General features: G+C 49.6%; 1 protein-coding gene across 1 annotated transcript; it reads left to right on the top strand.

Annotated features, from left to right (window-relative positions):
* The first annotated feature begins 11,067 nt into the window (after positions 1-11,067).
* On the top strand, positions 11,068-12,288 carry LOC125524495 (inositol-tetrakisphosphate 1-kinase 4-like). The gene has a single exon (XM_048689541.2). The coding sequence runs from the start codon at positions 11,146-11,148 to the stop codon at positions 12,142-12,144; it is 999 nt and encodes a 332-aa protein (XP_048545498.2). The 5' UTR covers positions 11,068-11,145; the 3' UTR covers positions 12,145-12,288.
* Positions 12,289-12,965: the final 677 nt, after the last annotated feature.

Consider the following 12,965-nt stretch of genomic DNA (forward strand, 5'->3'; position numbering starts at 1 on the left):
ACTTCATGACTTATACATGTTCCTATAACTATGAGATTATGCAACTCCCGTTTACCGGAGGAACACTTTGGGTACTACCAAACGTCACAACCTAACTGGGTGATTATAAAGGAGTACTACATGTGTCTCCAAAGGTACATGTTGGGTTGGCGTATTTCGAGATTAGGATTTGTCACTCCGATTGTCGGAGAGGTATCTCTGGGCCCTCTCGGTAATGCACATCACATAAAGCCTTGCAAGCATTGCAACTAATGAGTTAGTTGTGAGATGATGTATTACGGAACGAGTAAAGAGACTTGACCGGTAACGAGATTGAACTAGGTATTGGATACCGACGATCGAATCTCGGGCAAGTAACATACCGATGACAAAGGGAACGACGTATGTTGTTATGCGGTCTGACCGATAAAGATCTTCGTAGAATATGTAGGAGCCAATATGGGCATCCAGGTCCCGCTATTGGTTATTGACTGGAGACATGTCTCGGTTATGTCTACATTGTTCTCGAACCCGTAGGGTCCGCACGCTTAAGGTTACGATGACAGTTTTATTATGAGTTTATGCATTTTGATGTACCGAAGGTTGTTCGGAGTCCCGGATGTGATCACGGACATGACGAGGAGTCTCGAAATGGTCGAGACATAAAGATTGATATATTGGAAGCCTATGTTTGGATATCGGAAGTGTTCCGGGTGAAATCGGGATTTTACCGGAGTACCGGGAGGTTACCGGAACCCCCCGGGAGCTAAATGGGCCATGATGGGCCTTAGTGGAAAAGAGAAGAGGCAGCCCTACATGGGCCGCGCGCCCCTCCCCTCCCTTGGTCCGAATTGGACAAGGAGAGGGGGCCGGCCCCTTTCTCTCTTTCCCCCCCTCCACAAGTCCTATTCCAACTAGGATTGGGGGGGGGGGGGATCCTACTCCCAGAGGGAGTAGGACTCTCCTGGCGCGCCCTATGTGGCCGGCCAGCCTCCCCCCTTTGGTCCTTTATATACTGAGCAGAGGCACCCTAGAACACACAAGTTGATCCACGTGATCTATTCCTTAGCCGTGTGCGGCGCCCCCAGCCACCATAGTCCTTGATAATACTGTAGCGGAGTTTAGGCGAAGCCCTGCTGCTGTAGTGCATCAAGATCGTTACCACGCCGTCGTGCTGACGGAACTCTTCCCCGACACTTTGCTGGATCAGAGTCCGGGGATCTTCATCGAGCTGAACGTGTGCTAGAACTCGGAGGTTCCGTAGTTTCGGTGCTTGATCGGTCGGATCGTGAAGACGTACGACTACATCAACCAAACGCTTCCATTGTCGATCTACTAGGTATGTAGATCACACTCCCCCCCTCGTTGCTATGCATCACATGATCTTGCGTGTGCGTAGGAAAATTTTGAAATTACTACGTTCCCCAACACTCATACCCATCTCCCTCGATGCATTTTCTATCACAATCCATGATAGCCCTTTCGTAAAAGGGTCTGCCAGATTCTTAGCCGTCTGGATGTAATCCAACGCTATTACTCCGGAGTTTCTTGATTTCCTGACAGATTTCAATCTTCTTCTTATGTGCTTTGTGGATTTCATGTTGTCCTTTCAACTCTTAGCCTTGGCAATCATTGTTTGATTGTCATAGTTCATAAGGACAGCCGACACTGGTTTATCAACCACCGACAAATCCATCAAAAACTCTTGAAGCCATTCTGCTTCGACGCATGATGTGTCTAATGCTGTGAGTTCTGCTTCCATAGTCGATCTAGTTAAGATCGTCTGCTTGCAAGACTTCCTGGAAACAGCACCACCACCAAGTGTGAAGACATGTTCACTTGTGGCTTTCATCTCATCAGCATCAGATATCCAATTCGAATCACTATACCCCTCAAGTACCGTCGGGTACCTAGAATAGTGAATTCCATAGTTCGCAGTACCTTGCAAATAACGCATCACTCGCTCAACAGCATGCCAATGCATATCTCCCGGATTGGAAACAAACTGGCTCAGTTTGCACACAGCAAACGAGATGTCAGGACGAGTAGCACATGCTAGGTACATCAGTGAACCAACCACTTGAGAATATCTCAATTGATCTATAGCCGTGCCTTCGAACTTTCGAATCCGCACGCTAGGATCATATGGTGTTGCAGAAGGTTTGTAGTCCGAATATCCAAAATGGCTCAAAATCTTCTCAACATAGTGGGATTGCAAAAGTGTAATTCCACCCTCAGAATTTCTCAGTAGCTTGATGTTCACGATAACATCAACCACACCCAGGTCCTTCATCTCAAAGTTGTGAGATAGAAAAGACTTGACCTCCTCAATGACCTTGAGGTGGGTCCCAAATATCAGTATGTCATCGACATACAGACACAGTATAACTCCTTCGCCCCACCATAGCGATAGTATACACATTTGTCAGCTTCGTTCACAACAAAGCCAGTAGATGTTAGAGTAGTGTTGAACTTCTCATGCCATTGCTTAGGCGCTTGTTTCAGGCCATACAAAGATTTCACTAGCTTACACACATTTCCTTCCTAACCATTTACTATAAAGCCATTCGGCTGTTGCATGTAAATTTCCTCGTCTAGCTCTCCGTTAAGGAAAGCCGTCTTAACGTCCATCTGATGAACGAGAAGACCATGCGAGGCAGCCAAAGCGAGTAATACTCGAATGGTTGTCAGTCTAGCCACAGGTGAATAAGTGTCAAAGAAATCCTCTTCTTCTTTCTGGGTATAACCCTTGGTCACAAGCCTAGCCTTGTAGTTCTCAACAGCACCATCGGGCCTAAGCTTCCTTTTGAACACCCACTTACATCCTAATGGTCGACAACCATAAGGACGATCAGTGATCTCCCATGTCCCGTTAGCCAAGATGGAATCCATCTCACTACGGACCGCATACTTCCAGTAGTCAGCATCCAGAGATGCATAAGCTTCTGAAATGGAGCTGGGAGTATCATCATCCACGAGGTACACGAGGAAATCATCACCAAAGGACTTTGCAGTCCTCTGTCTCTTGCTCCTAACAGGAGCTTCCTCGTCATCCTCCGTGGAATTCTTATCACTTCTATGTTCATAACATTCCATCGGAATAGCAGGTTCAGGAGTCTCATCAGATTCTAGTCTAGAATTGCTTTGCATATCTCTCATGGGGAAAATATCCTCAAAGAATGTAGCATCCCTAGACTCTATAATTGTACCGACCTTCTGGTCAGGTACCTCAGATTTCACCACTAGAAATCTATAGCCAATGCTATGCTTGGCATAGCCAAGAAAAACATAGTCCACGGTCTTTGGTCCCAACTTGCGCTTTTTGATTATCGGCACATTGACTTTCGCCAAACATCCCCAAGTGCGCAAGTAAGAGAGTGTAGTTCTTTTATTTTTCCATTGCTCATAGGGAGTAGTCTCATTATCCTTTGTGGGAACTTTATTCAGGACATGACAAGATGTCAGTACAGCCTCCCCCCACCATGCCTTGGATAAACCCGATGTATCTAACATGGCGTTAACCAAATTAGTTAGAGTACATTTTTTCCGTTCGGCAACCCCGTCTGACTGCGGTGAGTAGGGAGGCGTCCTCTCATGAATAATACCATGTTCCGCACAGAATAAATCAAACTCATTAGAAAAATACTCTCCACCACGATCAGACCAGACTCGTTTTATTTTCTTCTCAAGTTGGTTCTCAACTTCAGCCTTATAGACTTTAAAGTAGTGTAGAGCCTCATCCTTAGTATTTAACAAATACACATAGCAGAATCTAGTGGAATCATCAATAAGAGTCATGAAGTATTTCTTTCCACCTTTAGTCAACACACCATTCATCTCACAGAAATTTGAATGTATGAGCTCTAGAGGTGCCAGGTGTCTCTCCTTCGCAAGCTTATGAGGCTTACGAGGTTTCTTAGCTTGCACACACGCATGGCACTTAGAGCCTTTGGCTAAAGTGAAACTCGGGATTAAATCCATCTTAGCTAGCCACGTCATACAACCAAAATTTATGTGACAAAGACATGAATGCCAAACCTCATATTCGTTCACATTAGAATGAATTTGGTTCACGACTTTATTACAGAAATCCTCCAGGGAAAGGCGGAACAAACCACCACAATCATATCCTTTTTCAACAAATAGTCCATACCGAGATACGACTACTTTGTTAGACTCAAATACTAACTTAAACCCTTCTTTACATAGAAGGGAGCCACTAATGAGATTCTTCTTTATGGAGGGGACATGCTGCACGTTCTTCAGTTGCACGATCTTTTCCGAAGTAAACTTCAGATCTACTGTGCCAACACCATGAACAGAAGCATGCGAGCCATTCCCCATCAGGATGGAACAATCTCGTGCGACCTGGTAGGAAGAAAACAAAGACACATCAGCACACACATGAATATTGGCCCCAGTGTCAATCCACCAATCGGTGGACTGACAAACTGAAAGTATGGTAAACAGATTACCATACCCAGATGCCGCATCATTGTTGCTCAGAGTGACATTCACAGACTTGGAGTCCTGTGCTGACTTCTTGTACTTGTTTGGGCACTTGTTTGCCCAATGTTCATCTGAACCACAAGTAAAGCAGCCATCTCTCTTTTTGTCTTTCTTCTTACCCTTCTTCTTAAAGGCAGTATTCTGCTGGACAGAGTTCTTTCCCTTGAACTTGTGGAAGTTCTTCCGCACCACATTGGCGCTAGAAGAACCCTCTGCCCCTTTCACGTGTGAGTCTTTTGTTGGGGAACGTAGTAATTTCAAAAAATTTCCTACGCACATGCAAGATCATGGTGATGCATAGCAACGAGGGGAGAGTGTGATCTACGTACCCTTGTAGACCGACAGCGGAAGCGTTATGACAATGCGGTTGATGTAGTCGTACGTCTTCACGGCCCGACCGATCAAGCACCGAAACTACGGCACCTCCGAGTTCTAGCACACGTTCAGCTCGATGACAATCCCCGGACTCCGATCCAGCAAAGTGTCGGGGAAGAGTTCCGTCAGCACGACGGCGTGGTGACGATCTTGATGTACTACCGTCGCAGGGCTTCGCCTAAGCACCGCTACAATAGTATCGAGGATTATGGTGAAAGGGGGCACCGCACACGGCTAAGAATATGATCACGTGGATCAACTTGTGTGTCTATGGGGTGCCCCCTTGCCCCCGTATATAAAGGAGCAAGGGGGAGGCCGGCCGGCCCTTGTGGGCGCGCCAAGGAGGAGTAGGATTCCTACTCCTAGTTGGAGTAGGTTTCCACCTTTCCTAGTCCAACTAGGAGAAGGGGGGAAGGGGGGGAAGAGGGGAAGGAAGGGAGAGAGGGGCCGCGCCCCAAACCCCTTGTCCAATTCGGTCTGGGCTTGGGAGGGGCGCGCGCCACCTCCTGGTCCTTCCCACTAAGGCCCATTAAGGCCCATTGCTTCTTTCTCATATTCCCGTAACTCCCCGGTACCTCCGAAAATACCCGAATCACTCGGAACCTTTCCGATGTCCGAATATAGTCGTCCAATATATCGATTTTTACGTCTCGACCATTTTGAGACTCCTCGTCATGTCCCCGGTCTCACCAGGGACTCCAAACTCCTTCGGTACATCAAAACTCATAAACTCATAATATAACTTTCATCGAAACCTTAAGCGTGAGGACCCTACGGGTTCGAGAACAATGTAGACATGACCAAGACACGTCTCCGGTCAATAACCAATAGCGGAACCTGGATGCTCATATTGGCTCCCACATATTCTACGAAGATCTTTATCGGTCAGACCGCATAACAACATACGTTGTTCCCTTTGTCATCGGTATGTTACTTGCCCGAGATTTGATCGTCGGTATCTCAATACCTAGTTCAATCTCGTTACCGGCAAGTCTCTTTACTCGTTCCGTAATACATCATCTCGCAACTAACTCATTAGCTGCAATGCTTGCAAGGCTTATGTGATGTGCATTACCGAGAGGGCCCAGAGATACCTCTCCAACAATCGGAGTGACAAATCCTAATCTTGAAATATGCCAACCCAACATTCACCTTTGGAGACACCTATAGAGCTCCTTTATAATCACCCAGTTACGTTGTGACGTTTGGTAGCACACAAAGTGTTCCTCCGGCAAAAGGGAGTTGCATAATCTCATAGTCATAGGAACATGTATAAGTCATGAAGAAAGCAATAGCAACATACTAAACGATCGGGTGCTAAGCTAATGGAATGGGTCATGTCAATCACATCATTCTCCTAATGATGTGATCCCGTTAATCAAATAACAACTCTTTGTCTATGGTTAGGAAACATAACCATCTTTGATTAACGAGCTAGTCTAGTAGAGGCATACTAGTGACACTCTGTTTGTCTATGTATTCACACATGTATTATGTTTCCGGTTAATACAATTCTAGCATGAATAATAAACATTTATCATGAAATAAGGAAATAAATAATAACTTTATTATTGCCTCTAGGGCATATTTCCTTCATCTTTTGCTCTCGAGTTCTTCTCAACACTGAGATGACCAATGACATCCTCAATAGAGAATTCACGTCTCAAGTGCTTGAGAGAAGTAGCAAAGTTCCTCCAATAGTAGGGAGTTTTGCAATAATGCAACCCGTGAAAAACTTGTCCGGTAACTCACACTTCAGCAGCTCCAGCTCCTTAGCAATGCACTGTATCTCATGAGCCTGGTCCAATACAGAACGGTTATCAACCATCCTATAATCATGGAACTTCTCCATGGCATACAGCTCACTGCCAGCATCAGTTGCGCCGAATTTGACTTCGAGCGCATCCCACAAGTTTTTGGCAACGCCCATATGAATATAGGCGTCAACCAACTTGTCTTCACACTCAGAACTGCTCCAAGAAAGATTGTGGTTGCTTCCCTAAACGCCTTCTCCTGTTTAGGAGCAATCATTTCTGTGAGGGACACACCACCAACCCAGAACACGTTCATTGTTGTGAGCCACAAGGTGGTCCTTGTCTACCAACGCTTAAAATGCGTCCCGGTAAACTTTTCCGGTTTCAGAGTAGCAACAAAGCCTTGAATCGAAAAGTGCCTAAAATAAGGATTTTGGATTGTTGGAAATATTAGCACTTTTTCGATTAGACTTATCCACGAGTAAATAGTAAGCATGGCATAAAAGGTATGCATCTCATAGCGATACCTAAGCATACTAGCGCGTGCAGAACATAGAATCGAACCTTCTATGAGCAGCACATATACGACTAGCATAAGTACGAGTAAACGAGGGATGAACAGATCATACCCTCCGGTTGGCCAGGCCAATGCGGCGGCTGCAACAGCAGCCTCGGCGTCGTCGGTGGCCTTCTTCTTAGCGGCAGCGGCGGCGGCCATGGTGTCGATGCAGAGGAAGTAGTGGAAGCAGAGGCGAACAGAGTTGGGGACGGATCGGGAGCAGTCGCGTCGAGACGCTCCCCAAAAACCTTATTGCCGTTCTCCCGGGCAGGATCTCGAACGACAGGGTTCCAGAGGCACCTGCTCTCCCGACCAGCCATGCACGTGGTCGTCGGGATGGGATCGCCGGAGGCAGCACAGAGTGAGGAACAGTAGATGACGGCTAGGTCACGCGAGAGGAAGTGAGTGAACCGAACTAGGTTACTTCACTGGCCAGAGCCTTCTTATATAGGCCCACGACCGAGTCGGCCCACTCCCGGCAAGGGAGTCGACAAATACGCGACTCCCGGCAAGGGTCACACCCCCGGCAAGGGAGTCGACGAATACCGGCAACGCAAGTCAGCCCACAGTCCAACGTCTTGGACAGTAGCCCATATGTTAGCGACTCGTTAATTAATCCCCGCAACCCGCGGCGGGCGCGCGTCGTGACGAGGCGAGGCGTGACGAGGCGGACGGCGGAGAAGGAGGAGCGCGCGTGTACCACTCCTCTTCCCAAGCTCCCAATGGCAAGTGGTAGAGCAGCCCTTATAAAAGGATCTCAACTCAACTAGCAAGGTGGGAGTAAACTTCCCACCACCTGGCATCTCATACATATGCCTCAAGATTAACCAGGGATTAATGTCTTATATGAGCCTAAGTCCATCCATAATCCAACAAAAATTGTTGCCATAAAAACGCAGGAATGCCCAACACACAAAGAAGCATCAGTGAATAGTGTGATGGAAAATAACATGGGAAGAGGAAGAAGTTCCCCGACTTATATTAAAAGCGATGTTTTTTCATCCGAAACCGCTAACTCGGGAGGCTCAAATTCTGGCAGATGAGATTGTTTGCTTAAATCGACGCCGGTGGCCAAGGGAGAAGGCGTGTCGTGCCGGTGCCATGCAGCGCCGATCGGCAACAAGGATGCCCGTGCCTGGACTCTGGTTTGCGATTAATTTTCGTAAGATGACTTATATACCTAGAAGAAGAAGGGAGTAAAGGAGTTTCTCAGATGAGCTCTTTTCTCCATCTTCATAAAATTTTTTCCTGAAAGTGATCTTTGAAGAATTTATGACATCCTGTAATAAGTTGTGGGAAGGCCATCTATCCATAAATGAAGGAGCTCGCATCGGTGGGTTGTGTTGGGCCCGCTCTGCAGGGATTTAGGTGTAGGGGCTGTTTGGTTCTAGGCCTAGCATTGTCACACTTTGTTATATTTTTTGCCAAGCTTGTCTAAGGTTAGTTCATCAAAATGAAAGCCACAAGTTGGTAAGCCTAAGAAATCTTGCCACATTTTTTGTATGTATGCCATGTGGGGTTCAAGTGTGGCTTCCCTAAAGTGTGATTTGAACTAAACACTCATCTAAGTTGGTCAAACTTGTCTAACTTTAGATATGGAATCTTTTTCAAAGTTAGTCACAAACCAAACAATCCCAAATCTCAGTTCTTTCTAAGGTGCTTTTGTATCACTTTTATTGTTAGATCTTGGTCTATTTCGTAAAAAAGAAAGAATTTACGAGATCCAGTAAATAAGAGCAACTCTAATGGGGCGACTCATTTTGTCCGCCACCGTCCGTTTGGGTCGGCGCAGACAGAAAAGCCGGCTCAACGCGTCGACCTAAACGGACGCGCATCCGCCTGTCGACCTATTCTCGGCCCGTTTTTGAGATGGATTTGCGTCGGCGCGGACACAAGACGAACGTGCGCGCGCTCGCCCTCTCTTTCCCCCGAACCCACTGGTCGGTGGCATATTGGCCTCTCCCCATCCAATAGTATACCGTCGCCCGCCTGCTTCGTCGCCGACGCCGCCGGTCATTTTTTCGGATAGAAAAAGGATACATAGATAGTTGTAGCATAGACAGATAAAGAAAAGGATGAACTACTCGTCGTTTTCCGACTCCGACTCGGTAATGTCCTCCTCCGACGTTTGAATGTAGGCGTCAGCATACCGCTCGCCCTCGGAGTCCCAGGACGACGCTTCTCCTAGCTTCAGGTTCAATTGAGCGGTCTGCTTCGCGCACGCTTGTCCTCTCGATAGGCGGCTCGCTCCATCCTCCTCGCCTCCCTTTCCGCCCTCCTTTACTTGTAGAACTAGCGCTCGTCGACGATGTCCCGTGGGAAGCGTTAGCACCACACCATCATGGCTTCCACGTCCATCTCGGCGATGGCGAGGCGACGCTGCCGTCTCCGATGGTCACGACGATCCTTGTCGGTGAAAAGCCGCGGGAGAGGCGCGAGATCCTGCGTCCGCTAGCTCGACACGTCGGGGAAATTCATCTCCCGACGAGGCCTCAGGAGACGCCACGCCGCCGCGTCGTGCGCGCGGGCCGCCTCCTTTGCGGTGTCGAAGGTGCCGAGAATGAGGCGTTTCTTGCCAAACCAGATCCCGGAGGAGAAGGCGCTGGAGCGGCGCTCGCGGGCTTTGTGAAAATCCGAAGCCCCCAGGCGGCACAGAGGCAGGTTGTCAGAATCACGATTCCGTTGTACGATTCTACGACTTTACGACCCAAACTAACCTTTCTGATTCTATGATTTTGGTTCATAGAATCTACATTTTTACGATCCTAATAGTGAAGATTCTACGATTTGCGATACTACCATTGAAGCTTCGATCCGATTCAGAATCGCGATTCTGACAACCTTGCGCAGAGGCGACGAGGCTAGTGAGGGGGCGAGACGAGTGGGCAGCGAACGGAGTATGGAGGGAGTGTCTTCTTATAACGAGCACCGGCTATACCAAAACCAGCGCGCGAACCTTTCTCGCGCGCTGGAGCGCCAAAACCAACATGCGCGGTCATGAAATAGGTTGGCGTGTTGGGCACACTGTCGATTCAAATCTAATTGAGGGTGAACGTCGAGCGGGCGGGCGACCCAAACGGATAAAAACGCCGTCCGTTTAGGTCGGCCCGTTGAAATTGGTCTAAGAATTACGCATAACTGTCGGACAATTTGTTACCGAACCTTATTGAGCGCTGGTTATTTCACGTTGGAGATGCCCTTGGACGATGGGATATCCCACCGCCGCCTCCTACTCCGTTTAGGTCGGCCCGTTGAAGTTGGTCTAAGAATTACGCATAACTGTCGGACAATTTGTTACCAAACCTTATTGAGCGCTGGTTATTTCACGTTGGAGATGCCCTTGGACGATGGGATATCCCACCGCCGCCTCCTACTCCGTTTAGGTCGGCCCGTTGAAGTTGGTCTAAAAATTACGCATAACTGTCGGACAATTTGTTACCGAACCTTATTGAGCGCTGGTTATTTCACGTTGGAGATGCCCTTGGACGATGGGATATCCCACCGCCGCCTCCTACTCCAGACGCGATCATAACCGGAGGTTTGGTTTGACTTTGTCTCTGTGGACGAGTTACTACTAGCACGTGATGCCGTTCGGTGCCCCACGCGAACCAGAATTAATCATGTCACATGGCGGAGAGCCCCTTGCTGCGTCACCCAATCCAACGGCTCAGGCGTACGACGCAGCAACCTTGACCGTTCGTGGCATGTACATTTCGTGTTGATTAGTCGATGCATGTCCGCCCTTGGCCGGTGGCGTGTGGAGCGAAGACGAATCCAAAGCAGGTGGGAGCAGTACTCGACTACTCTTGCTGCCACAGAGCGGTGCGAACGCGGCCGGTCGGTGGTTCCAAGCGGTTGCCGACTAGTCTAGTACTGCCGTCGCGTGTATAAAACGGCCTGCACAAACCACAAAGGCACTAGGACAACGACCCAAACAAAGCCAAGCAGAGTCGAGCGAGCGATCAAATCATGGTGGCCGACCACCAGTCCTCCCCGCGGCCGCGGTTCACCATCGGCTACGCGCTGCCGCCCGGCAAGGCGGGCAGCGTCATCCAGCCGCCGCTCGAGGCCCTCGCGGCGGAGCGCGGCATGCGCCTCGTCGCCGTCGACGCCTCGCTGCCCCTGGCCGACCAGGGCCCCTTCGACCTCATCATCCACAAGCTCTTCGACCGGCCCTGGCGCGCGCAGCTGGAGGCCTTCTCCGCGCTCCACCCCTCCGTGCCCGTCGTCGACGCCCCCGCCGCCGTCGACCGCCTGCTCGACCGCTTCACCATGCTCGACGTCGTCCCCGGGCTCGCCGCCGGCCTGGACTTCCCGCTCAGCGTCCCCGCGCAGGTCACCGTGAGCGACGCCGCCGCGCTGGCCGCGGACGACCCGTCCCACGGCCTCCGCTTCCCGCTCATCGCCAAGCCGCTGGCCGTCGACGGCAGCGCCAGCTCCCACGACCTGTGCCTGGTGTACCGCGCCGAGGGCCTCCGCGGCCTCCACACCCCCGTCGTCCTCCAGGAGTTCGTCAACCACGGCGGCGTGCTCTTCAAGGTCTACGTGGTGGGCGGCCGCGCCGTCTGCGTCCGCCGCAGCAGCCTGCCGGACGTGCCCGCGGAGCGCCTCGCGGACCCCGACGCCGACGCCTCCGTCCCCTTCGCCAACATCTCCAGCCGCCCCGCGCTGGACAAGGGGGAGGACTCGATGCCGCCCGCCGCGTTCGTGGACCAGGTCGCGCGCGGGCTCCGGCAGGCGCTGGGGCTGCACCTCCTCAACTTCGACATGTTCGCGGCGACGGAGCTGGACGACGGCGGCCGGCGGAGGTACTTCCTCGTGGACATCAACTACTTCCCGGGGTTCGCCAAGATGCCAGGCTACGAGACTGCTCTCACGGATTTCTTCGCCGAGATGATTCAGCTAGGCACTGCAGGCGCCGCCGCCGGCCAAGAGAAGCTCGAATCTGTGCCCTGCAATGAGCTCTAGGAAACTGGGTTTACTTTGGACTTTTGATGAACAGGGTGTCCCTACTGCCGAGAATAAAAATTAAGAACGCTTTGCGGCGTATAATATATCTGTAATGGTACTATCAAGCAGCTGATTAAGACCTCGATGATTCATGCTAGTATCTATGAAGGTTTCAAATCTAGTAGGTACTAGTATATAGACCATAGGCATTTCAAGTGCAACGAATGTTCCTCCTCACAGAAAAAGAAGAATACTCCTCCGGATTTGCCAGTTCTCCGAGAAATAGTTAAATCCTAATCGACTCCATAACCGATGGATTAACGCGAGCCAAAGATTCCTGCTGCTATCGGGAGTTCTGTTTCTCCTGGTTTTAGCGAGCGGTATGGTGCGAGGAGACATCCCAGGTTCTTCGCCGGGCATTTGTTTTTTTTATAAACACCTCCTTTATTAATTGGCTACAATAGTAGCATCTGATACAATTAAGGGATGATAGCCAATGGGGGATCATCCAACCATACATCAGAAGGATTGAATCTAGCTAATTCATGTGCTACCTTATTATTCTCTCTGAAACAATGCTCATAAACAATATGACTGAATTCTAAAGACATGAAATAACAGTCATCAAAAATCGCACTGGCTACCGAAGCTGAGTAGCCTTCTCTGAGCGCTTCAACCACGTCCGAATTAAGCATCATAACAGACTCCAAGTTTTTCATTTGCTGCAGCTATAAACTTGCCCTTGTGGTCTCTAATGACAGCACCTACTGAACCTTCAAGTAAGTCCTGATCAAAACTCGCGTCCACATTTAGCGTGACATACCCGGTCCTTGGTCTCA

The sequence above is a fragment of the Triticum urartu genome, chromosome 1A, assembly GCF_056163025.1.
Source record: "Triticum urartu cultivar PI428250 chromosome 1A, HENAU_Tu73, whole genome shotgun sequence".
Classification (NCBI taxonomy): Eukaryota; Viridiplantae; Streptophyta; class Magnoliopsida; order Poales; family Poaceae; genus Triticum; species Triticum urartu.